We start from the raw sequence: 27,542 nt of genomic DNA on the forward strand, positions 1-27,542 counted from the left end.
CCTTTTTGTGTGTTTTTTTCTCCAGTGTTTGCAGCCTTAAACTAGTTCTAAGTTGACTACAAACAGCCAAGGTTCTAACCTGTGGCTGACACCCTCAGCAGGTAGAGTCAGCACTACGCCCGCAGTCAAGCCTCTTTTAAAACACCACATGACGCCCTCTGCCCATCTTCAGAACGTGTGCTGAATTAATAACAGCAGCTAGGAGCAAGGCTGGATTATAATATGTGCAAACTGGGCACAGGCCCAGGGGCCCACAGCCACAAGGGGGCCCACGCGAGCAGCAGTCTTGTTTTGTTTTTGTTTTTGTGCGCAGCAGTCTTAACGTTGGAGAAAAAACTTAACAAGTAATTAAACTTGCGCCCGCATTTTCTAAGTTAACACACATTTCTTTTAACAACGGTAGTTTTTGCATCTTTACTGTCTGCTTCAGCCCTCTCCCCCCTCCCTCTGCTCAGCTGCCGCAAACTCACTGACGATCCTGCAGCCTCTCAGAGTTCCTGCTGATCTAAACATTGAAAGAATCATTTCATTTTCTGTTCCTCACTTCTGATTACCTTCAGTGGTGTCTGTTTGTTGAAACCACCAGGTACAAAAACGAACTTGTTTTTATTTGACTATGTTTCTGTCCTGTCTGTTTATTATCTTCCTGCATCTTCTCTCAATCCTGCAGAAAAACTGCTACCTGGCTTCATATATTCACCTCATGAGTTACCTTTGAACTGAAGTTCTAAAAGATCTACCGACTGCAAAAATAGCGGAGTGTGTGCTACGCGCCGGCCACACCGGTGCGGTGAAGTCACCGGAGGATGAAGCAGGTGATGCGCTCACTCCGCAGCAGCGAAACGCATCAGGCACAAATAAAAGACAGAAAGCATGAAAGGATATGAGCCGACATGAATGATCGCCTGTCAAATTTGTTTTTGAGGTGGCGATACTTTGAGAATGTTACTGCGGCCGTGCTCAGGACGCATCTGTCTGGAGCGCGTCAACGATCAGAGCTCTGCACCTCTCCGCTCAAAATAATCCCCCAGAGAGTCCACATAATTTAATATAAGCAGTACCAGGATCGTTTTCAGGCTAAAAAAACAGTCTACAGTCCATCTTCCCTTATGTGTTTGTGACCCTGCGGATTTTTCTAACGCTACCAGTTACAAATTGTGAAGGGGAACGATCATTTTCTCAAATGGCAAGAATAAAAAATGAACTGAGAACAACACAAAGTCAACAGAACCCCAGTGCACTGTCACTGATGGCTATTGAATCTCAGCTTGTCAGGAATCTGGATTTAGATGACATCGTAAATGAATTTACTAATAGAAAGGCCAGAATGCAGTTTTTCTGAAGACAAGAGAGGAGACCAACAAGAGGAGACAAAAAGAGGAGGAAGAAGCCAGGAGTCAAGAGAAGGAAGGAGACAGGAGACAAGAGGAGGAAGGAGACAGGAGTCTAGAGGAGGAAGGAGACAGGAGTCTAGAGGAGGAATCAGACAGGAGACAAGAAGAGGAAGGAGACAGGAGACAAACAAAAAACATGCAGATATTTCTTCTTTGCAAACTTTTAACTGTAGAATTTTTTTAAATAATCCTGCATTACTTTATGTTGTAGTGTGACAGTGGGGTCTTTTACAGCAGACTCACTCGCCCCCACTGTCCCACAGATTGACAACATTTTCAACATAAGCACAACATAAGCACATTGTGCCCAGGGGCCCCTGCAATGATAATCCGGCCCTGGCTAGGAGTGGTGAAAAGCTGCTACGATGTCAGCAGCTAATAAAAATTCTAATCTGCAACATCGTTCTCCCTTTTCTAGACTCTCGTAACCGTCAGTGCACCTCTGCTCTGTTTGTCCTTTTTGCTTCACTTCAATACAAATTGATCCATGTTGGTTAATTTTACCATCATCATGTTTGCTCAAACTGAATGTTTCAACAAGTGCACTTGGAGCATTAAACGAACCTGCCTTTTGACAGACACGTTAAACAGGTTAGAGTGGTCATTCAGGTCTTTTTAAGTGGGTTTCTCTGTGAAGAAATGGTGGTTCTGGAGTGACACGCAGCATCAAAAATTAGATTTAGGTCCAGACTTTCACTAGGCTGCAACAAAATCTTCATTTGATGGTTTTTTTTTCTTTATTGAGCTATTTGGAGGGTTGCTGGTGTGCTTCAGACCTTGCTGCAGAAGTCAAGTGTGCTGAAGCTTAAGGTCTGATGGTCAGACTTTCTCCTTCAGGATTTTATGGTTACAGCAAAGCAGCCCCAGACCATCACACCCCACCACCATGATTGATCTGATCAGGTCTAATCTTCTTTTCCAGAGATGCACTGTCCTTTAGATCTTTTGGCCTTTTTCAGGCGGTCAGACGGCTTCCACTGAAGTGATTTGTTAATGCTACAGGTCTGGTACTAACCAGCTCTGGGTGTGGTTGGTGAAACTCAGCTTTGCAGATGATCACAGATCAATCACATTATGCATGATTTAACAAGAAGTGTGATTATCTTTTCACAGATGAGCTGGTTATTACATGTTTTAGCATTAATACACACTTTATTCAGGTTATATCTGTCCTATAATGAAATGTGTTTGTTGATCTGTAAGATCTTAATGTGCAAAGCAAGTAAAAATAGAAGACTTTAGTGAGGGATCTAGTTTTTCCTGCACAGCGCTGTGCCAACCAAACCAGCAGTGAGCATTTCAAGCAGAGACTAATTACTTAGACTCCGTGTTAGTTTCACCTCAGCACATTGGGAGGGGAGACGCCGCCCAGTAAAAGCACTCAAATGTTGCAGATTATAACCTCTTAATGGAACGTAACTAAAGCAGTTTTTCATGTATTTGGTTCCATCTCCCATGACTATAAATCTTGATAGGTGAACTATAAACATAAATGCTCAAAAAAGGTGATCATCCCTATCTAATATATATTCATTGGCAGCAAGAAACTGCAAAATCAGGACAGATTTAAGTATTAGTAACAGATTTATGTAAACTATTTTGTAATTATTTTTTGCATCATGTTTAGTTTGATTTTTAAGCAAACTGGTGTAAAAACAGTAAGGTAAGTAAACAAGCATCAAAACATGCTTTACAATGTTCACTATGTCCTCTTTTTAAATATTGAACAAGGTTCTTTAAGCTTCGGACATGAAGGTGTTTCGAGTTACCTTTAAATGTTTCAATTGTCGTCTTGATGAAGACTGCAGAAGATGGTTGAAACATGTAAAGATAACTCGAAACACCTTTATGCCCGAAGCTTAAAGAACCTTGTTTAATAAGCATCAAAACAAGTAAATCATTAAATATCACAGATAGGAAAAGGATTAGGGCCACTGAAAGAAAACAAATATGAAAAGAAAGAAATTTCTGACTTCAATCTCAGAATTCTGCCATTTTTTTAAAGAATTATTAAAGACAGAATTCTGACAAAAGAAGTGTAAATTCTCTTTCTTTTTTAATTTTTTTTTCTTTTCTGTGGCCTCAATCCTCTTTCATAATAAACACTCAGTTAGATGTTGTTTCATGTGTGTTGTTTGTTTTCAGATAGAATAAACTAAATGCATGAAATAAAATCCTAAAGTAAACATTTCCTGTGGCGATCCTCTGCACCTCTCGAGGGGAACGGGGGCTTTTCTGGTTGCAGTCTCCTTGGGGTTCCTGTGCTCTGGGGCAGCTCCTGGATCTCTGGGACTTGGAGCTTCCTCCGTCTCATCTGTGGCCCCTCACACTCTCTATTGGACGCTCCTATAGAGAAACCTTACATAAACAAGTGTGTGTACACACACAGGTGCTCACATGGTGCTCTCATGGGCTTGGGCACGTTCAACGCGTCTTCAGACTGTGGTCGGCACTTAATGCACTGTGATTTATTATCGTGTGATTGTTCAGTTAAACAATGTTGATTGTATATTTCTTCAAGTTGGCGCAGTGATGGCTTGCTGCTGTTGTATTGTTGTTGTATCCCTTTTTTTTTGTTTTTTGTTTTTGTTCTCTTCCCTCTTTCTGCAGGTCTAGAAGCAATCTCTTGTTCATTATTGTTTATTTTTGTGGAACCCCCACCCCCACACACCCACCTTTTGTCTCTTCCTTTCTCTTTCACCTCTGTCTCCGTGTCTGGTCGGAATTAAAAAGCATTCGAAAACAATAACAATAAAGTTTTAAGTATCAGGCGTGACATTAAAAGCAAACGCTTTGATGCTCCACCTGAGAGTAAATCTGTAAGGCTTGTCACCAGCATTCAGACATCAATTCTGTTTGCTTCACAGCCAGACAGGACACAGAAAAAAAGAGAGATTCACACACACACACACACACACACACACACACACACACACACACACACACACACACACACACACACACACACACAGTCAGTATTCTGAAACTCCTAACTGAGCAAAACTGATAACAGTGTTAAGATTTATAATTTGTTTTTACCTAAAAGACAATTCCATTTATAGTATTGGAGTTGTAAGATAGGGATGCACCGATCAGGTTTTTTGCTGCCGATCACCGATACCGATATCAAAGAATGCTGATCACCGATACCGATCACCGATACCGATCACGTGGATTGGCCAGAAATTTTCTACAACATCATAATGAGTGCTACAAACTACATAATCTGGGAATAAAGGAAATATAACCTAATCTAAAATGGTCTGTATTAGGGTTGTCACGGTGTGAAAATTTAACCTCACGGTTATTGTGACCAAAATTACCACGGTTTTCGGTATTATCGCAGTATTTTTTTAAACGTGCTACATTTTCACACAATTAAATAAACCCTGTATGTCAGGAAATATTGTCCTCAGTTTGTGTCTAAATTTAGCCTAAAATGTGTTGTTTTGTAATTATGTTGTTTATTTGTTTACATTTTTCCCCTTTAGTCTTTAAAATACCAATATTTGCCCATAACTTCTTATTTTATGTCTGTTTGATGTCATCATTTTAAAAATATTAGATCAGATGATACTCAGTACTCAAGTAGCCTTCTAATCAGATACTTTTTTACCCTTACTTGAGCAATCCGTATATCAGGAAAATATTGTCCTCGGTTTGTGTCCTTCCAGTGAGCTTTGCAGATGTGGGAAAATGTCATCAGGCAGTAATCATTGTTAAATTCATAATTATTCTCAGAGAGAGACCAACTCTTATCTGCCCCTGGGAGCCCCGTAATGCATAGCGCCATTTCAACATGGGGGTGTCCGCGACACGGTTTATATGCAGGTAGCGGCGCTGCGGCTGCTTTATATAGCGACTCGTTGCGTTTTCCCTCAACCCAAATCCTCGGATCACGCATTTTAGCTAAAACGCTAACGTTAGCTTGCCTTGCGTTGACTGTAGAGTTGTGGGTGATGGTCACGCAGATGTGTCATGAGATTTGAAGCGCTGCTGCCTTTCACAGACACTTTTTCTGCTCGTGCTGCAAACAGGATAGCCGTCCGTCCGTCTTCTATAAACTCCCTCGGCATTCTTCAAATATCTAAAATATGCCCGTACTTCCGACTTTGAGGGATAATAAATGTCCTCCTGAGCGCTGCCGTCTCCTCCTTTGACCATTATTTCAGCTTTAGCTTCAAGAAAGTTTTGTTGTAAACAAAGCGTGCATGTGCCGCCGGCAACTTCAGCCGATGATACGGTGGCTGGTAAGGGTCATCACGCCTACACCGCAGCCACGGTAAACCCACCAAGATAATATAGTTTTTTAAAAAACAAGACGGTTATTATTATTGTCAACTTTTTATTTTTTTACCGGGGTTTCCCGCTACACTGGTTACAGTGACAACCCTACCTGATCAGTTTGCTTTGATCTATTTTGAAAATTCCGATCAAAACCGATAGGGGCGCTATCGGCCGATTACGATCAAATGCCGATCCATCGGTGCATCCCTATTGTAAGATGGCAGAAATCAAACTCCACCGTGACTAGCTGTTAGCTCGTCGATCCATCAGAACTAATCTCTGTCTTTCTAAACTGAGGCTCTTCCCAGGGTCTTCTGAAAACAGGTAAGGTGTATTTAATGACATTTTTATGGAAACCCACTTGAAAACACCTCAACCATCTATGAAGCAATCAATGACCAAACAAAAAGGCTAATTTAAAATTCCTCGATAATACTAAACACTTCCCCGATTCTGACGAAAACAGCTCATTTAGCAGATTTTATTTTTATTTTTTTGGTTCAGAAAGTGTTCGACTCAACATGAGCTTCTGGGCCAAAAATGTATGGTTTTAGACAAATTAGGGTTTTTAACATGAAGGAAATGGCCACTAAGAATCCTGGAAGCAATGCTAACTATAAACTACTGAATATAAAAACATTAAGGCACTTTGGATTGCAGTGACAATGTTAAAATCCAAACGTGTTGGTAATTTAGAGCAATGCTCCACATGCTTGTTAAATTCAATGTGGGAACAAATAAGCTGGAACAGCGACATGTTTACCGCCGACTTGCATCCTCTCTTGTCTTGAGTTCTGAAAGCAAACCACTTCCCCAAATTTCTTTGACAGTTTTTTTTAGTTGAACACAGTTCACATCAATGCAAGAAAACAAGATTTCTAAATTTAGCTAAATTTTCAGCCAACATCTTAAGTCTTTCCACCAAGTTAGCAGCATGAAGTGCTGCCAGGATCCCAAAGGTGATTTCAAGGAGGTTTGCTTTTCTCAGGCAAATGGATGTGCCGTGGGTCTGGTGTTTGTAAATATGCGGCACTGCTGCAGGAATCACTATTTGCATGTGGCATAGGGTACAATTGTTTTCTGTGTGACTGGGTGAGCTGTTACGCAGCACTAACACGCACACAGTAAAGCAACTGAGAACCCACGAGCTGCATCCACCCTGCCCAACCTGTGTTCATGCAAACACTGCTTTACCACCACCTGTGGTCGGACACGGTGCAAACCAAACACTTACATATAAATCCCCGTTGGGACACGCTCACACCCAAGGGCTTCCCCTCTCCAGATGCATCCCAGCAGGTGATTGATACTTCACAAAGCAAAAGACCAGCTGGCAGGCTCATCAGACCTCTTCGAGTGGAAGCAAAGGACTCGTCTGTCCGACAGGAGCTTGTAATCAGGTGAAAATGAAAAAGGATTCTAGACCTAACAGCTCCAAGCTTCTTTTTTAAGCTTAAATTAACCTAAAATTCATATTTCACATTTTTTTATCCATAACAGAAGACATTAATTACACTAATTGGTGTCTGTTTTCTGCATTTCAAAAGCTAAATGTGAGAACCGTTTCCTCGGGTCCTTCTGACAAACTGTGACAGATTTCATTATGTCACACCAGTGATTAACCGTCTTGTTTGAAGCGTGTTTTCTTCATTTTTCTGCTGTTCTGTCATCTCTTTGAACTCAGCAGAAACGATCCTCCTCCAAGCCGCACACAGACGGATTCCTCTTGGCTGAGATGTGTTTGGGGTGAAGATCGCTGTGATGTTTGGAGTGAGTAAACTGACCCTCTGGGTCCTGACAGGTCCGATAGCCGTCACAACTGTCTTCTTTAACGTCTACATGTTCTTGATGAGTCTGTTGAACAAGAAGATGAGAAGCCCCAGTGAAACTATCATCATGGCTCTGGCGGTGGCCGATGTGACCCACCAGCTGGTGTGTTACTTCTGGATGACCATGAATGAAGTGGACAATAAGTGCTACATTGCCCAGATTGTCTACCTCATCCTGCTGCTGTTCATCTTCAGCTTTAAGTTCACCATCAGCTGGGACATGAGCTTTCTGACGTTCTACTACAGCACCAAGCTGGTCAGCACACCCAACCACTGCTACACCCAGATCCAAGCTGCCATCTTCAAGCACGTAACCCTCACGGTCTTCCTCATCCCCCTGTGTGGTCTGGTCACATGCATGCCCATGCTCGTGGTGTTTCACCCCGACAACCACACCAGAGCAGAACTAGTGAATGAGAACTGTGGCGTGTTGCTGCCAATAACCAGCTCTGGCAAGGCTTACGACATGATTTATCTGCTCCTCTCTGACATTCTGCCAGGGATGATCATGCTGAAGTGCTGCATCTCCATCTCCATCCACTTGGTCATCCACCTCCGTCACATGAAGGCCAGTAACAACGGCGCCCACCCCCCGAAGCTGGGCACTCAGATGAGGGTGATCCAGATGTCGTTGTTCCTTGTGACCAATTTTATTATTTTCCTAGTGGTGGATCTGTACGCGAACTACCAGATAGTGGTCAACCACGACAATTCTATCGCCTTCACATTCTTTGTCACGTCCATCTACACGACCGTCACAGCCATGGTTCTCATATATGGTAAAAAGACTCTTTGGAAAGCTCTGATACATGATTTCAGCGTTTGTCTGGAAGGATGTCCATGTCTGTCTTGTCTGAAGTTGTCCGAACACAAAACAAAAAACAGCACTTCTGCAAAACTTCAAAAGTAAAAAGTCACATTCTTCTGTGCCGTTTTCATTTATTAGATTTTGTGATAGAAAATTTCCTATTTACTTATTTAATGTTTGATGTTTCCGATAACCTGCTGCACCTGTGAAACACGCTTCTGTTAGCTTGTTAGTCTGCGTGATGCACACAGCCACCAGGTGACCAGCGGATCACAACCTTACCAGAAGAAAATTAATGTTTTAGTGGAACAAATAATAGTAAGGGCTGCAGAATGCATCTCCAAGCATTCTTGCCTGGACAGGATGCAAGTCTGTGCCCATCTAAAATGTTAAAAAATGCATGCGACTGTGGTAGGAGTACAGAGCGTATTAATAAAACAAGACAACACAAAACCTGACTTTTTTTTTTTTGATGAGAAGACTTTTTCTGTGTGCTTTCCTCAGCCAGGTTCGGGGTTGTAGAGGCTGTTGGTGGGGATCACAGCCGCCTGCTTGTAACTGGAAGGATGCCAGGCCAAAATGCTTCAGAGTGAGAAAACCCAAACTTGATGAAGAGAAGCACCTCCTCCGATGTGTGTTTGTTGCTTCCCAGCGGGAACGTGTGTCCCTGCGCCTGACAGCTCGTAGGCGTGACTGTGTAGCTGCAGCCGTGCGTGTGCCTGCAAAGCTGGGTGTTACTTAAAAGCGCTCTAACTCATGCCCAACAAACCTTCCCAGAGCAAACTGTGTAAAAATAAATAAATAATACAGCAGCAGCCGTCTTTGCAACGCTGCATTAGTTCACACCCTCTGGCACCACCTAGTGAGGTTCAAAGCAGAGATACAAAGCTAGAGTTAATCCGTCTACATGCTGGCGGTGGGACGTCTCCAGCCGTAAGTGGACAAAGTGAGAAAGGGCACATCTTCCTTTGATGCAGGGGAATTAAGTTGAGCCAGACCTGTTTTCATAACGCCTGCGGCTCTCGAATAGTGATGGGAATTCCGGCTCTTTTTAGAGAGCCGGTTCTTTTGGCTCAGCTCACCAAAAAGAGTCGGCTCTTTCGGCTCCCAAGTGGCTCCTCAGATTTTCTGTTGCGTAGAGTACATTTATAACCAAAATAATGCAAAACTAAATGTAAAATGATTTACTAATGTAAAAAAATGCTATATATCAAATATTTATCATTTCTATGGATTTAATAACTGAACACTTTCAGAAATCTCCACTTTCCGCCTGCTGGCGCTCATTTTCTCACTGTCTTCATCGCACTTTCCTCTTTCTCTCTCTCTCTCTCTCGCCTTTTTCCTCCTCCTCATTCCCTCTCATCTCCCTCCGCTCGCATGTGCTCTGCTGTGTGTCTGTCTGAGTCTTATCCTCCCTCTTCCCCGCCCCTACTGCTCTGTGTGTGGACAGTCTGGACACGCAGTTACACATGCTGACCAATCGCCTGTGGCTTTCACCAAAGCAAAAGGGGGGGGGGGGGGGGGACTCCCAATGACGAGCCGGCTCCCGTCGTTCACTTCAAACTCTTGGAGCCGGTTCGTTCGCGACCGACACATCACTACTCTCGAACTGCTTACAGGAGTCAAACCTAACAGGACAGAGACATTAGGGGTCAAGAGGACAACGGTCTACGCACGAGGATGTAAGATTTCAATTCATTTGTTTGAAAATAAAGTTTATGGAAAGAATTATGATTATTTACTGCATTTAAATAATTTGCAACAAAATATGACTTGAATCTTTTAAATATCCTCTGATGTGGCCGGTTAGGTGATGTTTAAATAACCACACAAAAGAAATCATCTTCATTCTGACTCCGTTTTGACTTTTTTCATACTTCAATCAGTTTAGTTTTCTTTGAATCTATATGGGAGATTTTAAATATTACAACTACTGGTAAATTATTCATAACATTACATTTATTTTCACAGGCCAAGAGTAAGATGTAAAATTTTTGCATGAATTATTTCTCAGGTTTTCAAAAGGTGAACCTATAAATGTTAAATGTATATCACTTCCTAATGGAGACAGAAACGTGGTGGATCTACACACTCCACTTTAAATAGACTCATAAATACACTGTCACAAGTCACAGGGACTTTGTTGGTTTCAAAACGTCAATCATTTAAAAGTGTTGAAGATATATTCGTCTGATTTTGTCGTCTTTGAGAAAATATCCTTTAAGTTAAGTCGTATAAAACTATAAAATTAAATATGATTTAATAAGAGCTGGAATAATGTGAATGTTTCAGATTAATTACATTTTAGGAAGTGATTTAACTCTTAGAGCCTTTTTGGTTATTAAAATAACATTTAAGGAAATTTTAGTCATGTGCATATATTTTTTAAAAATAAACATCTTTATTTGTTTCCAGATCTAAACTATTGCACACCTTCATGCCTTCAAATGTTTCAAAGTCTTCATTGTAATGTGGATTTCCTTCTCTCGCCGTGCAGGGTTTTTCTTAATGTGCTTCCTGTTTGTTTTTCCCGGGAACACTAGAAAAAGGGTGGATTTTTTTATGCAACACATGCAGCCGTGTTGCTTTGAAAAACACATTTTGCTCCAGAGAGACAGCAGCATGTTGCAAGGACAAACAACGCACCGAGCTGAGCCTCCTGTCTCTGAGCAAAGCTACGGAACAGAAACCCAGCAGGTAGACCTGCCCTGAGCTGAAAGGAGTTTGCATTGATGCACTCAGCTAATCATGTGCTGCTAAACCCTAAGTGAGGTTGAACTTTGTTTACCGTCACCGGCCATGGGACATTTTCTACAATAAAGAAATTATTTATATTATTGGTTGGTTCCCTTAAAGATTAAAAAAATGCAAAGTAGAGCGTTTTTATAGTATTTTTACAAACTGAGACTCACTCAGTTCTCAGAGAGGGAACATTAACAAAAACCTGGGGCTGCACAGTGGATCAGTGGATAGTGCTGTTTCCATTCAGCAAGAAGGCGTGAGTTTGAATTCCAGCCTGCTCTCTGCATGGAGTTTGCGTGTTCTCCCTGTGTTCCCCTGACAATCAGTGTGACTGGTTTCTCCAAATAGGAGTGTGTGCATGGTTGTTTATCACGTGTGTGTCTGTGTTGCCCTGCGATGGACTGGCAACATGTCCAGGGTGAACCCCACCTGCTTGCCCAGTGGTTGCTGAAGATGGACACCAGCCCCCCGCGACCATGCATGGAGAAGCGGGTGTAGACAATGGATAATAAAACCTTTTAAAATTCAAGATTTATAAATGACGGTCGGGCAAATCTGCATTTCTGATTTATTTTTGAAAGGGAATGTGTGCTCCAGAGACAAAGAGCAACAGGCTGCAGGTCAGGTCCTGAGATAACGTGGAGGCCATCCAGTGTTCATGGCAGAAGTATTTAACAGTGATGATGCATAAAGCAGGTTTTAGAGCAGCATATGCTGCCTTCAAGACTTCCTCTTCTCAGTGAATAGGCGTTAATAATTAAACCAGACAGCACAAAAACACGCTCAGCAAACGATACAAGAGGATTTATGAACCCAAACTAAAAGATTAAAGATCGATTATGTTGCACAGTTTTGATCAAGTTTGCAGGAATCATGGAACAGAACAGCATTTGTATCCTATGGATGAACATATTCTTAGTCTCAAAAACTGCCTCAATCTTCTCTGATTTGAGGTTTTGTTTAAGCTTGCAAACAATATCCAGGAAAACTGTTCCAGGCTTTTCACGGTGTCCTCTCAAGGTAACGGCAGCCGTGCGTCCTCACATTTCACAAGAGCTCAAGGTTGGACAGCTGAAAGCTGGCTGTAAAGACGTCTTACAGAAAATAAAGGAACAATACTTAAACAACTTAAATTCTCCATCGTCAGTTTATGAATAAGTAAACCTCTCACCATCGGGAGGCGGTTTCCGTGGAGCGAGCATCACTATAAATGTCGATTGCTCCTGGGATTTCTGGGCAGAGTTATCTCCCGTACATCAGAAACTGACAGGAGGGTACAGGTCATTAACATTTCCGATTAGCGAGACCAGAACCCATCACCCAGCCACCATAAACATCTTATAAAACCCTTCCACACGTAATGACTCTCTGTGAATCACCGTGAGCTGCAGCAGCATCACTTACCAGACCTAGCCCGTTGTATCTGAAACACATAAATCACGGGTTTTATGCCAGCTTGTTAGATGCGTTGAGCTTAAATGTGTCATTTGTCATTCTATCAGCATCCGAGTCACTGTCTGTGAAAGAGCAGGGTTCCCTGTGAGAGCGTGGAGAGTAATCAATCGGTGTTCTCTGTAATTACACAACTGCAGCTCAAGTCATGAGGATCACATCTTTCTAAATATTACCAAACAAAACGACACTTCGTTGGTCTTAAAAGTCTTTATTTTGGTTCATCCAACAGCTTGGTCTTTAAAAAAATAGTACTATACACATATATCTCTTGAAACATTGTAAACTATGTGATGCTTGTTGAGAAACGTACATACTGTACAATCTTATTAACCCCTTGTACAAAAAACCCTAGAAATAGAAAAACTTAATTATCAGTTTCATTTGATCGTTTAAAACGTAGATTTAAAACTCCAAAGGGACGATGTTTGTGAGACAAGTGCAACGCTACATAGTTTGTAGAAAATGCTCTAAAACTATTCTGCATTCAGACAAAACCACTTCAGTCATCAGGGGGTGTGAACAGCAGCATTAGCGTCCCAAAAGATGCTTTTGGTTTCCTAATTTCATGCTGAGAAGCAAAAACCTAAAAGCTACTTCCAGAATAAATGTCAAGATAAAAGATTTTAATGTCTGTAGGAATAAAATGTGAAATATTTTCTGTGAGAAACTTAAGTGACGTGAAAAAAGTCTGAGTAACGTTGTCAAAATCAGAAACACAATTTAAGATATTTTAAGGACTTTTTTCCTGAAGAATTAAACAAAATGTCTTCTCTTTTGGTTATTTTCCTTTGGAGAGGCCCTCATTTACAGTTGCACGCGTAAATCTTTGAAAAATGTTTCATTATAACGTGATTTAACAAAGAAATGCCTGGATTTTCTGTGTAAACTGAACAGATGAGTTTTGATTGTCCTGTGAAGCACGTATGACGAGATCTCCTTAAGCTGCTACGGCTAACATGCAGCAGGAAAGATTAAACCATCAAAAATAAAATGAGTTCTGACAAAGAAGAAACACCAACTAGCACAAAAACACGGGTTTACATTACAGTTTTCATGTTTCGCCCCCGCTGTGCACAGAAATGGAGGAACTGGAGTCAGGACAACCAACCACACCGTCGGTTTGGAGCTTCTAACTAACCAAACATGTTTCTACTCGTACTGCATGTTTCTACTCATACTGCATAAAAGACTACGGAATGGTGTAGCTCTTGGTCAGGAGCAGTGGCTTACCTGCAGTTGCCAGGCAACCACAAACGGCCACTAAAACATCAGGTTTCTCACCAATTTCCAGCTAAACTGGGCTCCACTAATGAAAGCTACTGGCCCCAGATCCACGTTTAACCAACAGGTTTGACACCGAAGCATCTTCTAGCCAGAGAATCGGCATTCAGCGCCACCCTCAGCATCGTAGCGGGTTTCGGAGGCATCAGGAGCCGTTTTGAGTTCAATAAAAAGGACGCATAGTCTGCACCACATTCAATAATGTCATCCAGTGTCTGAAACACAAGAACAACTAACTACACGTCACACAAACAGTTACCGTCTAAAACACTCTATTCCCTGCCATGGAGTATGATATTAACCTAATGCAGCTTTTCCCAATCACACATGGAATGCTGTTAAACAGCTCCTGGGAGAGGATGACTCATCCAGTGTCACACCACACAAGCATACAGATAAAACACAACAATGTACCATTATTCATTCATTTTCCCTGCAAATGATTCAAATACATCATAGTGAAGAGCTACTCTTTCATTACGTAATAAGCTCAGAGACTGTACCCCAAAGCCATGACTGTATCGCTATTCTCTGACATGACAGCAATGAATCCTCCCTTTAAGCTTTAGACCCAAATAATTGTTCAAATCTGAGAACAGAGGAGAGCTTAGAAATGTAAGTGGAAATGTAGCTGAAGAAAATCTTGCATATGTCACGCGTCCCTGCTGCCTGATTCCTACTGTGGCGTTTCCACGGAGCCACAAAGGAAACAGAGCTTTCATCCAATCAGAGAATTAGTGAAACTTGGGAGGCCCGTGCGTAGGTGCAACCTTACGGGGGAGGGGGGGGGGGGGAGTCTCTTATGAGGGGAACATCGATTTTCGAGTCTTTGGCGGAGGTGGAGGAGGCTTGCTCTCAATTTTCATGGGTAATGGAGGAGTGAAATGCTAGTGGAAAAACAGGAGAAGAGTTTGTGTTAGGACTTTAAATAAAAATAATAACAGAATATTTTAACATTTACTCTCCATCAAACATGCATTAGAGAGGCGCTGATCTTTTCTGTGAGCAGATGCACCTCTGAAGCGATCCCAGGGTTGTCAATCTCGTGCAGATGTTTCTTTGGAGGCATGGGCGGGGGGGTCCCAGGGGTGTCAATAGTATTAGCACCATTGTCACCGAGTAGTGATGAATAACCTAGTGCAGGAGAGAAGAATAAAAGCTTTTCAGACCACACGCAATATGTGTGACCTGATTAGGTCTACAGACCTGAATGTGCTTACACAAAGATAGGCTGCAAGAAAAGCCTCCTTTTTTCTGTGAGAAGTCTAACTTTATGAAAAAAAATACTAAAATGCTGGCATGCGGTGTGGCGCTTGTCAGAAGAGTTCTTTGCTACGTACTGGAACTGCGCGGTGTGTGAGGAGTGTTTGGAGAGGCAGGGAGCGGGCTGAGTGGGTTAGACAGGCTGAGCTGCGATGAAACACCGTGAAAAAGGGAGAGGGTGAGCCGTCGGTCTCCCAGCTGTAAACTTTTGGGTCTCTGCTGCTTATCTGGAGAATTCTGGGTGGAAGAAAGCAGATAAAGAGTGAAGATTTCCAAAGAGAGCACAATGGTGCAAAAATAAATACTCTTAACAAAAATAATACATATATAATAATAATAAATATTAAACAAGGAAAAGTTGGCTAAATTTTTGTTTAACCTTGTAAAACGCTTATTTGGGCAAAAAGTAGGAACTAATGTTTTGTCTGTGGCTTTCTCTTCTCACCATCTTTGGATGTGAATGGCATCAACACTTTTAGATGACAGTGGAGTTTGGCTCCATCTGCTTTAGTTTCTAGAAGATCGCATCAGATAAACGGAGCCTAAGTAGAGGCAGAGCTCTAACGTATGGGACTCCTAAAAGGTGGTCTGAAGGAGGCCACCTGCTGCTTCGTGTTCTCTACCAGAGTAAACAGCTTGTTGCTTCCTTTTTATACTAAATAAATATGAGGAAACCTTTAGACCAGAATCTTTGACCACATTTAATTAATGCTCGCCTACAGGCACTAGCATGCAGCTTTTGGTAAGCCTGTTAAAGAACATTTAAATTGGATGAATATAATACAGTCAAATGAATTAATATATGGAAATTATAAATAAAAACCTGTTTCATTACTAGTTTCATCTCATTTCTAGCAGAAGGCCATAGTGTTCTGAATATCCAGGCTTTGTTAATTTAAAATACACGATAAATAAAGGTTTTATTTTACTGTACTTATTTCTTTGTTGTGAAGGATTTGGCATTTTAAGCCAATATTTCAGATGTTAGTTATGACATAACTCTAAAGCTGGCTGCCAGGCCGTTAATGAGCTGCGTGAAAGCATCAGATCACACACGCTGCACCTGCGGCTTCACCTCCTCTGTGTCCGACAGCCTCTCCAGTAGGACTTGTGATTTGCTCACACTCCACTCCTTCCTGTTCTTTCTGTCGATTCTGTTGTCGTCCTCAGAACGGGACAGAACAGAAGCCCTGCGATCACTAGATCAGGACAAGGAGGAACAATTTGTGAATGACCCGAGGCGCAGAAACTGATGCAAAAATGTACAATAAAAGAGACAAATTGTTCTGTTTTGAGCACGAAAGGGGAACAAAATCAATGCTAGAAAATGAGTCAGAGCAGCAGATGGACTGAGACTAACTCTAGGGAGTGTCCATCGGAGGATGCAGAGCCACTGGAGAGCCCCGAGGAGGCACTTGATAGGGTTGAAGCAGTGGACATGCGTCTCAGAGTGGAAGACAGGATGTAGGGCATCACTACCGAGCCCACGCGACTCTTCTTCTTCTCAGTCAGCGAGCAGGGCTGGGACACAAATGGGATTAAGTACCATCAGGGGATCTTGGCAGGGAAAATGCAGAGTGACAGGCAAAGCACAGGTTGCAATGGTCTGGCTAAAGGAAGATTTATGGTCTTGTGCTAATATAATGTACACTCCGTTTTGAATGAGAAGCATTTGATAGGAAGGCAAAAGGGCCGATAGCTAAAGTTGGCACCGTCTTGCATAAAATTGAATTAGCAGTTGGCAACGCACCAAGGTTATGACGCCATAAAGTGCCTCCACTTTCTCCCGAAGGTCCTGGAAGCAAGTAACCAGATGATTGTGCAAAGGCTTCAGCTGCTCCGTAGCTTTCTCCCCGTGGATCCGGATTCCTTCTTCCAACAGAGGAATCTGTCAGGGAGAACACAAGTCAAGCCCGCGTGTTTTGCTAAGATCCGTTTCAGAATCAGCAACGGTGGAACAATTCTACCTGCAGGGCAATGAGATGTTTGAGGGCCTCGATGAGTTCGTGGTCACCGGGGTGATCCTGGATGTAGGTGTCAGTGAAGAATGCCTGTGGAGGATGGAAACTAGGTGACAACTGGGCAGTGTTTCAGTCCTACTCATTAGAAACATAGCTGCAGGCGTCGGTAAACAGGCTTGTTACAAAGAGGCCAGCGTGGCTCCCCTGAGAAAACAACAAAAGCCCGAAAACACATCCAAGAAAAAGGAGGATGACAAAGAGGCTTACTAAAGATGTTTTCAGAGTTAGATCCAACTTTTATTAGAGTAGCTGCTCATGTTTGATCACATTATGAGACTCTAAATACCAGTAAAAACCTACAATTTCTGAAAAACTGTGCTGTCAGCGAGGGGAAACCATTTCTGAGCTCCTCTTTTCTCATGTGGAAAAAAGTGTTAGGTCAGAAAAACTAAAGCTTTACCTTTAAAATAAATATTTATTTCAAAAAGAGATGGGGAAAATCCAACAAACTCGTATTTTTATGCATTTTAAGAAGTAGGAAAATTTTTACTTTGCAAAACAAAAAATCAGAAATACAAACCCAAATTTATAAACGTAAGTCGTGAGTTTAAACGAAAAGGTTTCTTTGATTAAAGTGACAATGTGTAGTTGTCACTGTTAATCTCTGTAAATATCCCCGGGGCTTTTTGACCCTAATGGGCATCCGTTGGTAAGGTCTTACTCCAACACAAAAATACAGTTTGCTCGCAACAATTTAGGTATCTACTGCCCCCATCACCGGGAAAAACAGACACCGTCACTTTTACCAGAGAAAAGCATAATAAACGACTGAGATTGTAAACTTTAAATTTTAAACTCAAATGCCAAAAAGAGTTGGTGAGCCTTCTTTTGAAGCACATTTGCATTAATTAGTTTGTTTTTATTTCTTCCATAACTGTGCCTCTGACATGTTTGAGAACATCCAGATGAACTTTCTGTAAATTTGGGGGTTGTTACTCTTTTTTCAGTCATCGGGGATATGTTTAGAACTTTATCCAGAATAGTTTTTTAGCAAATCCAAGAATTTCCAATGAAGGAAAATATTTTATTCTCGTCTTCTTCCGCCTATCCGGGTCTGGGTCGTGGGGGCAGCATCCCAACTACTGAGTTCCAGACTGTCCTCTCCCTGGCCTTCTCCACCAGCTCCTCTGGCAGGACCCCAAGGCATTCCTGGGCCAGTTCGGAGATATACTTTCTCCAACGTGTCCTGGGTCGACCAGGGGGCCTCCTGCCGTCAGGACATGCCTGAAACACCTCCCTGGGGAGTTGTCCAGGAGGCATCCTATAAAGAAACCACCTCAACTGACACCTCTCGATATGGAAGAGCAGCAGCTCTACTTCGAGTCTCTCCCGAATGTCCGACCCATCCCTAAGGCTGAGCCCACCCACCCCGTGGAGAAAACTCATTTTGGCCGCTTGTATCTGCAATCTTGTTCTTTTGTCATTACCCAAAGCTCATGACCATAGCGGAGGACTGGGCGGTAGATGGAGAGCCTTGCTTTCCGACTGAGCTCCTTCCTCACCACAACAGACCGGTTCAGCATCCGCATCACAGCAGATGCTGCCCCAATCTGCCTGTCGATCTCCTACTCCCTCCTTCCCTCACTCGGGAACAAGAGCCCGAGATACTTGAACTCCTCCACTTGAGGCAGGACCCCTCTCCTGACCCGGAGTTGGCAAGCCGCTCTTTTCCGGTCGAGAACCGTGATCTCAGATTTTGAGGTGCTGGTCCTCATCCCAGCTACTTTACACTCAGCTGCGAACCTCCCCAGCAAGAGCTGTAGGTCAGAGCCTGGTGAAGCTAGGAGGACCACATCATCCGCATAAAGTAGAGATGAGATTCTCCTGCCACCATACTCCAAACCCTCAACACCACGGCTGCACCCAGAAATCCTGTCCATAAATTATTTTATTCGGTTATTTTTAAATGCTACAATTATGGATGTTTTTTTTTTAATCATTTTCTAAATTCAGAGACTTTCCAGCATCTGACAAAAACAATTTTGAATTAAATCTTGAGTTTTCTGAGATGCTCATACCATAACAGTTTTCTCGGTTCCTTTCCTTATTTAAAGAAGCTGAAACAGTCCATTATAGAAAAATTACAGGCTTGCTTGGGAGAAAAATAAAGCATTTATTTTATACAAGCTGCATTCACTTAGCAGTATCTGGCATGGATCCGCTGTGTGCACTGCAGCAGAATGAGAGGGAGAACGTGTCCACTGAGCCGAAAATTACTGGCATGAAGCAGGAGCTCTGCTGGGTCTCTGATATTAAAAGGATAGTTTCAGGGAAGAAGGTCAAGCTGAAGCTGCAGGAGATGAAGATGTTTCCTCAGCTGCTTCTTGGACAAACCCATGTGGTCAGGAGGAGGAGGAATCTTTATCCAGCTAGTCAGACTCGGCGACTCATTTATTTTATAAAGACGGTTGTTTCCAAGGCAGACTTGTCTAAATAAATACAGCTGCTCATTATAGATAGGCTGATTTTGTCTCAACCTGGAAAAATGTTTTGTTGGAGAAACTGAAAAGAAAACCAGCCGATAACTGAAAAAGCCCACAAAAATATTCATTAGAATAAAAATGCTGAAAATATTACCAGCTATAACTTAAAACAGCCAAAAATGGAAATGCAAAGCAGAAGCTAACCTATTAGATCACAACTAAACCTTTTTTAATCAGAACTTGGTGTGCGGTAGTATTCTGTGAGGCATATATGGACAATTTTTTTTTCATTAGCGTGTAATTTTTGGATCTGGTTTACTTAGAGCAAAAATACTTTAATTAAATATTGTTTTTTTTTATCTGTGCAGAAAGCAGCGAAGGCTCTCAGTCAAGCTCTCCAGTATAATTCAGGCAAAAGCAGAGAAACTTTAGCTAACCAACTTTTTTTTCCCCCAGAACTGTGCTGCTCTGGGTGGCTGCATGTTGGAGTAGCTCTGTTGACTTTATGTAAGTTTTGCCTTTTCTTGGGAATTTTTTCTTCTAGTTTCTCAAGAAAAACTGTATTTTTTTGGACATTTTACTTTTCTGTTTCTGGTACTGTGAAGCTTGGAGGATTTTTACTGCTATTTCTTAGCTTTTTTCACTTTTTGAGCATTTGTTATGATGTGTAACCATGGCAACATGCTGTTTACAATCGGGAGCAGCTGATTAACATTGGAAAGGCTGAAACAATACCTCAACTGAAGCCACAAATCCCAAATGAGCTAAAACGCAAGAAGCGTGGGTGCAGAGCGGGAGCAAAACAGAGACAGAGGAAGAGGAAATTCAAAACATCTATTCCATTGATCATAATGGGCAATACCATACCATACCATACCATATTTATTTATAAAGCACCATTTCAAAATAACATGGCAGCTAGCCAAAGTGCTAAACATAAAAAAGCCAAATGCTTGATCAAGAAACACAATAAGAACAGGCAAAATACATAAGAACAAAGCATAAATAGTCGGAGATAAAAATTCCTACTAAATACAATAAAATAGGAGAACAGTTAACAGCACTATAAAAATAAAATAATGCGACGAATGATAAAAACATTTGAAATGGCACAAATAAAACGAAATAAAATACCAGATGGTGCGAGGTGCCAAAAGTGAGCAACTGAATCATAAAAACGGAATTACAAACTCAAATCCGGTGCTAGATTGTCATGAAAAGTGTCAAGGAGGGAAGGCAATGCTTAAGAAGTGCGTTTTCAGGGCCGACTTGAAACTGCTAACAGAGGGAGCCAGATGCACACGGAGGGGCAGAGAGTTCCATAGTTTTGGGGCTGCACAAGAGAAGGCACTCCCCCCCCGTGATTTGTACCGAACCTACGGAACAACAAGCAGCAGATGATCTGCTGACCGAAGGGCACGGGTGGGAACATACGGGGTTAGCAGGTCCGTCAGATAGGATGGGGATGGGCAGTACAAAACCTTGTAAACATATAACAGGACCTTGAAGTTAATCCTAAATTTGACTGGGAGCCAGTGTAAATCTGCGAGGATGGGTGTGATGTGCATGCGTCTGTCGGTGTTGGTTAAAAATCTGGCCGCGGCATTTTGAACCTTCTGCAGTTTGCTTAGGGCTGAAGCATTAATCCCAGTCAGGACAGAATTTGCGTAATCTAGACGTGAAGTAATAAAAGCATGAATGACTGTCTAAAGATCCGGGCGTTTGAGGATTGACTTAAGACGAGTGATGCGGCGGAGTTGGAAAAAGCAGGACTTGACAGTAGCGTTGACTTGTGAAGACATTGAAAGGTCAGAGTCCAGTTTCACACCTAGGCTAGTGGCACATGATTTGAGATTGAGTGGGAGAGTTCAGACATCTAAAGCACCATTCATGTTAGTGGGGCTAAAAAGTATGGCATCTGATTTGCTGTCATTTAACCGTAGGCAGTTTTGAGAAAGCCAGGATCTGACCTGGGAGAGGCATTCTGACATTATAGAAAATGAGTGCTGTTGGTTGATTTGAAGGTAGATCTGGCAATCATCAGCATAAATGTGGTAGTTAGCCCCGAGACTTGCTAAAATCTTACCAAGTGGTAGCATGTAAATTGAAAAGAGGAGAGGACCCAGGATGGAGCCCTGTGGTACTCCCCATGGAAGTGGGACATTGGGAGAAGAGCAGTCTCCAACATGAACACTAAAACACCGACCATTAAGGTATGACTTAAACCATTCTAGGGCAGTACCGGTCACGCCCACCCAAAATTCAAGTCTGTGAAGTAGGATGGTGAGGTCTACAGTGTCGAATGCTGCAGTCAGGTCGAGTAAGAGTAACAACACATGGGAGCCAGATGTCATTGAGTACCCTAATGTGTGCAGATTCTGTGCTGCAATTACGTCTAAAACCTGATTGGAATGGGTCAAGAAGCCCATTGTCATCTAGGTGAGAAGTAAGCTGCGTGAGAGCCAGTTTCTCAACTACTTTTGATATGAATGGAAGTTTTGAGATTGGGCGATAATTGGCACAGTCAGACTGGTCAAGGCCAGGGAAGAGAGTGTCACATGATGATGGCAATGTGAGATCACTGGCCAACAAGATGGAGGAACTCCAAGCCCTTTCAAGGACTTAGCCAGAATTCCGGCAGTTTCGAACCACTGAAGGAGATAATGCAAAGATTCTCCAGAGAATCAAGAAAATTATGGACAACCCTGAGCATTCTCTTCACAAGACTGTCCGACAACGGAAGAGTGTCTTCAGTCAGAGGCTTCTTCAGTTTCGCTGCAACACTGACCGCTACTGGAGATCCTTCCTGCCAACAGCCATTGTAATATACAATAACTCTTTGATGACTTGATTATTATTATTATTCTGAGCTACTACAACAATCAATTTCCCTCTGGGATTAATAAAGTATTTTTGAATTTGAATTGAACTGAATTGAATTGAAAAAGAACAGAAACAGCATAGAGGAGCAGAACCAATGCTTATCAGGAATATTCGTGGGTCGCCTTTCATGCTAGAACCTCCACTGGATGAACACAACTCACATTTGTTTTGATTTCTGGTTGTAAAGCAGCCAATGCAAATGATTGGCTTTATTTGAAAATGATGTGGCTGCAAGCTGCTGCGGTGGCTAGCATGGTCACCTCCCAGTGGGATGGTTGCTGGTTTAAATCTCAAATGGGACCTTCTTTGCATGGAACGAGCATGCAGGGAGCCTTAAAATGTAAAACTGGCATTTATAAATGTTTAATGTTATAAAGAGATAGTTTACTATAAGGCTCCATTTGACAGTTGTGGACATTTCTAATGCTGTGTAAAAACGATGTTTACAAATCTCACTGTGTTTACAAGTTAGTAGCTTATTCTGAAATGTTTTCATAGATTAAATAAATAAAACAGGCGTGACTCTGTTTTTTCTCTTTCTCACTCTAAATGTAGAATAAACACTTATTAATAATTTATAAATTATTCACTGATTAATTAATGACATGTCTTCATTTGTCATTTACACAAGAGTTTAACAAATGAGCTCATCTGATGGAGTTTAAACTAAAATTCTGTCTCTGCCAAACATGGAAGCTGCTATTCACAACTCGCCTAAGTCAATCTGACCTTTTGGGTACAAAATGGCATCACATTGTAATTTTACACTGTGAGACTGTAGCTGAAATCGCATTATTAAAATTATTATTTAATTCAAAGACAGAAAAATGTTTGAAAAGGTCAAAGTGATGAGAGAATAATAAATACAGGTAAATATGGAGGAATCCCTCTAGTTTGCTCCTGAGATTTTGAGCTCCCTTTTGTTTGGGCAACATGAAACATTTAAGTGTCCAGTCGCTGGAGGCACTTCAAGTGCATCCTGGAGCAAAAGTGTCATAATAAATTACAAACTCCAACCTTCTCGTAGTTAGAGAAGCCACCCATGACGGCGGGGTCAACAATGCCGTTGAGCATCATGGACAGCGGGTTGACGGACAGCGAGCGATCGTAGGCTTGCTGCTGCACAAGGTTGCTCAGCTTTTCATTGGTCTTCTCCATCGTCTCTATGGCGTTCTCCAAAGGACTGATCTCCTCCTGTCCAGCACACAGAAACTCCTAATTAATTCACGAATTTGTTCAAATTCAGTAGTGCAGTAAACGGCATCAAGGCTGCTTCTCACCACCGAGACGGATTTGACTTCAAACCACTTGAGAATCCCTGGGAAGTGATAGGCGCAAACATACGTTGTTCTCTCAATCCACATAGTCTGTGGGCCAGAATATCAATAAATTACTTAAGGGGAAATTTTCATGTCTTTATTAATCTTCAGAGTGCCGTTTGTGCACACACAGCGCTGTTATTCATTAATTCTAATCTCTGCGTGTGTGCCTACACGTGAGTTTAGTGCTTCGAAAAGTGAATTTTAAAAAGTGCTCACTGCAAATTCATTGTCTGGGTCCTTTTCACCTTTCCGAAATGGCCTGGAGTACTGGAACTGGTCCACCTCATTGGTTCTATAATAGCTGCAGGAGAACAGAACAAGAATGAGTACACACTTTGCCCAGAGAGCTATAAATCCCCCCCATCCCCCCCCCCCCCCCCCCCCCCACCACCACCACCACCACCACCACCACCACCACCACCTGGATATTCACTAGTAAATCAGCTCTTAACTGTTTTGTTACGTACTTTAATATCTGCTCTGGAACCCCCTTGTCTTTAAACTGGGGTGGCACTTCCAGAACAGGCTTGACAGTAAAAGACTGGATGTCTGTTGACTTCAGCTCAAGATAAAACGACACATCGTCAGAGGAGCAGACAAGACAGAGCACTGAATCATTTACTTCGTATTGAAAATGTCTAAACCTGAGGCCACCGTTAACTATGGGGTCATAACCTTTACTAATTAAAGATCAGAAATAAAGTCTGCAGGAATTGTACTCTTTATCTGCACCAGATCATGCTACACTAATGTAGGGGAAAGACCAAAAGCATTTCTGTGAAGGATACACTGTCCAGGTGAGTTGCAGATGTTGTCTCCAGGGGGCGCTGTGCTGGTCATCCTGACTGCATTTGGGAACTGAGAAAGCAGCTTTTGGGTAAAGTCTTCCAGCCACTCATACTCTTTACCTCGATAGATAAACCTCTTGTTCTGCAGTAAACAAAAAGAGTAATAACACTGTGTAATACATCAAATATCAAAGGCCTTATAAACTAATATTTATCATTAAAGTTTAGTTTGTGTGCAAAACGAGAGGCATGATTAATGCTTGGACAGAATGGCATTCACACGCTGCTCTCGTGACATCAAACAGCCAATAACCTTTATTGGAATTATTGTACTTTGCCCAAAGAAATATTTCAAAATGCCAGCTCATTGCATAAGCGCAGCAATAGGAGTGTTTCTCTGAGTCTCAATTTACTGAAACAGGTAATAATTGTCTTACCCTGAGGAAAGAGGGGAATCCGAGGCCGTAATATCCAACAGCAAAGTACTCTGGCTGTGGCCGCATGGCATGCATGATGTTTTCAAAGAACTTGGCTTGGTTTTTCTGATGCAGACAACAAAAAATAGCTGTGGTCAGAAGGCCTTGCACGGTGCAGCATGTTGTAAGCAGTCTGTCAGTGGTTACAAACTGAAACAAACAATGGTGTTCATACAAAAAAAGAAACATTTCCAGCAAGCGTGGTTTTAAAAATGCACTTTCAGATCAATTATCAGCTTCAAAATAAACACTGAGGCTCCAGAGTTTTACTTCTCTAGTGCATTTAAGTTAGTTTTTTATGAGGCTGGTTTATTCTGACGTTTTAGAAGTGAATGTCTCCTCTCACCAGCAGCTGGCTCAGCTCCATGAAGTCAAACATGTGGGTCTCGTGCATCTTAGCCAGCTGTTTGTCCAGCTCTATGGCCTTCTCCCACATCTGGGAAGACATGTGAAAAGAGCTCATTTAAAAGAGGATATGAAAACCGGAACACAAATTCGTGTCTCGCTGCCACTTTCAATGAAACCTTTACAACTAGGGGGGAATTTAATGCGTTGATTATGATAAATTCATTAGAATAAAATAACGTGTTAAAAATTAATGCATTTAATCACAGTTTGCATCCCAGCACATGTCAGTGCACGATTTCCAACCAAGGGCCAAAACGGAAGAATTAGAAGAAAGCGATTTACTTTGACTGATGATGTTTTTGTGAAACAGTCAAACATTACAGACACGTTTTAATATTGTCTGACAAAACAAAAACTTTAAATTGTCAGACACATTGACTGATGTGTCTCTTCTAGTAAAGATAAAAAATAAAATAAACTTCCTGAAAACCAGAAACTGCAGACTGTCTGATGAAAATGTACCCAGAGCTCGTAACACAGACATTTTTTTTATCATCCATCATGGATCTCCTCTGATCTCTGATGCTGCCTGTAGGCAGCACATTTTATTTATTGATCTGATTACTGGAAGCATTAAAGATGCTCTAAACAGTGGTTTATTAAAACAGTTCAAAAAACAGCTGGGATAAAAGCTGCAGCCTTCTCTAACTCTCTGGCTAACATCCAGTCACAACCAACTTGTCTCTCAAGTTGCTTTCGTAAGACACACCATGCCTGTAATCAATTACTTCCGCCACAATGTGTCTTATGTTGCCATGGCAATTGGTGATGCGGGAATTTGGCAGCTTCATGCAGCCAAGCTTAGTAGTAATTAGGGATGAGTATTGGTGAAATGATGGTGATACGTTAGGCATCACTATACAGGGGAGATACAACACATCACGATTTATTGTGATACATTCAGTCAGACGGTATTAGCGATTTTTAGACTGAATTATTTACAGGAAAAGTTCAATAAACAGTCCAAACTGATACATAACATGTTTAACATGAGGTATCTGAACCATAATAGAGGGATTTACATTTCAATGGTGAAAACAAAACCCATTGCTGCCATCTAGCGGTTGGCAGTTGAATTGCACAAAAAGAAAAGAAAATACACAAATGTTTGCATGGAAATCATTCCAAAAATTAGATACACAGCTGTTGCATATTGATATAATATCGCAGGAAAATATATCACAATATATTGTGATATCAATATTTTTGATGCACAGCTTTTGAATATCGATCCCTAGTAGTAATATTACTGCAACAGCGGACTTGTGAATGAAGATTACACCTTGGCACAACAGAGAGTAGGGTCATGATCACGTGTGGAAAGTGAGCCGAGCCCATCTGCAACTATACTGAAAATTTAGCACAGGCATACGTTTCGCTTTGTAACCAGAATCAGCTGAGATGGCAAACTGGAGCGATGCAGAGCTCCGGGAGCTTCTCTCCATTAGAGCTGAAGCTCAGATCACCAGACAGTTCACAGAGACTGTGAGGGACAGCCACCGGCTTGTCAAAACAACTTAAGGAGCGCAGTTTCAATCATAAATCACCCTAACCCTTCTGTCACAATAACAAGCTAGTTATGTCAAAGCTAAAAGGAAGTTTGTGATCTTTTCTGAAAAGCACATGATCTCGCCACATTACCGGCACAGTCCGACTACTCATGGACAACCATTGGCTCCCTGATGATGATGATGCAGCAAATTTGCTTTCAAGGAACAGTAACAGTGCAACAGCACTCACAAAAACCCTTTATGGATCATTACAATATTTTGAAACATTCAGATGTCTTCCAGTGTTTCAAAATAAGTCCTAATAATTATATAATAATCCCCAAAAAATTAGATAATTTTCTGATCAATTCTCTCGGTTTATTAGATTTTTGTGAACAGTGATAGTTTAATCCTTATGGTCGAAAACGGTTTGAAATTTGCTGAAATAATTTTTTTATGTCAACAGATTATTGTCACAATAAAAATATGTATAAGTAAATAATAAATTGTTCCGTGTGAGTTACTCCCACATCTGCATGTCTGGCAGGTGTTGCTCAAACACTTTTTGTGAACACTGTTATTATTTAAAGGTGTGGAACTCAGAAAAACTAATTTTAATGATTATTTATGATCATAATCCATCACTCTGAGTTTTTCATGCAGGCTGAA

The 27,542-nt window shown here is 41.7% G+C and overlaps 2 protein-coding genes across 4 annotated transcripts in view; one reads left to right on the top strand and one right to left on the bottom strand.

Moving 5' to 3' along the window:
* Positions 1-7,442: 7,442 nt before the first annotated feature.
* Positions 7,443-9,060, top strand: tas2r202 (taste receptor, type 2, member 202). Its single transcript, XM_015972066.3, has 2 exons — positions 7,443-8,416; positions 8,823-9,060. Exons 1-2 carry the CDS (start codon positions 7,443-7,445, stop codon positions 9,058-9,060), a joined length of 1,212 nt encoding a protein of 403 aa, XP_015827552.3.
* Positions 9,061-14,507: 5,447 nt separating this feature from the next.
* Positions 14,508-27,542, bottom strand: part of dock5 (dedicator of cytokinesis 5) — an 83,971-nt gene continuing 70,936 nt past the window's right edge. For 2 of the 3 annotated variants that reach the window (XM_070546521.1, XM_070546520.1), the window contains exons 38-51: positions 25,322-25,411; positions 24,937-25,041; positions 24,500-24,641; positions 24,179-24,260; positions 23,928-24,012; positions 23,670-23,756; positions 23,407-23,583; positions 17,030-17,113; positions 16,813-16,950; positions 16,423-16,583; positions 16,126-16,261; positions 15,140-15,299; positions 14,815-14,933; positions 14,508-14,686 (exon numbers count right to left, since the gene is read on the bottom strand). In XM_070546521.1, coding sequence (XP_070402622.1) covers positions 14,600-14,686; positions 14,815-14,933; positions 15,140-15,299; positions 16,126-16,261; positions 16,423-16,583; positions 16,813-16,950; positions 17,030-17,113; positions 23,407-23,583; positions 23,670-23,756; positions 23,928-24,012; positions 24,179-24,260; positions 24,500-24,641; positions 24,937-25,041; positions 25,322-25,411 — 1,653 coding nt within the window. In that variant the 3' untranslated portion in view covers positions 14,508-14,599. The remainder of the gene's footprint in view (positions 14,687-14,814; positions 14,934-15,139; positions 15,300-16,125; positions 16,262-16,422; positions 16,584-16,812; positions 16,951-17,029; positions 17,114-23,406; positions 23,584-23,669; positions 23,757-23,927; positions 24,013-24,178; positions 24,261-24,499; positions 24,642-24,936; positions 25,042-25,321; positions 25,412-27,542) is intronic. The other variant, XM_054731312.2, reaches the window with a different exon arrangement.

This window comes from Nothobranchius furzeri, chromosome 17 (genome assembly GCF_043380555.1).
Source record: "Nothobranchius furzeri strain GRZ-AD chromosome 17, NfurGRZ-RIMD1, whole genome shotgun sequence".
Taxonomy (NCBI): Eukaryota; Metazoa; Chordata; class Actinopteri; order Cyprinodontiformes; family Nothobranchiidae; genus Nothobranchius; species Nothobranchius furzeri.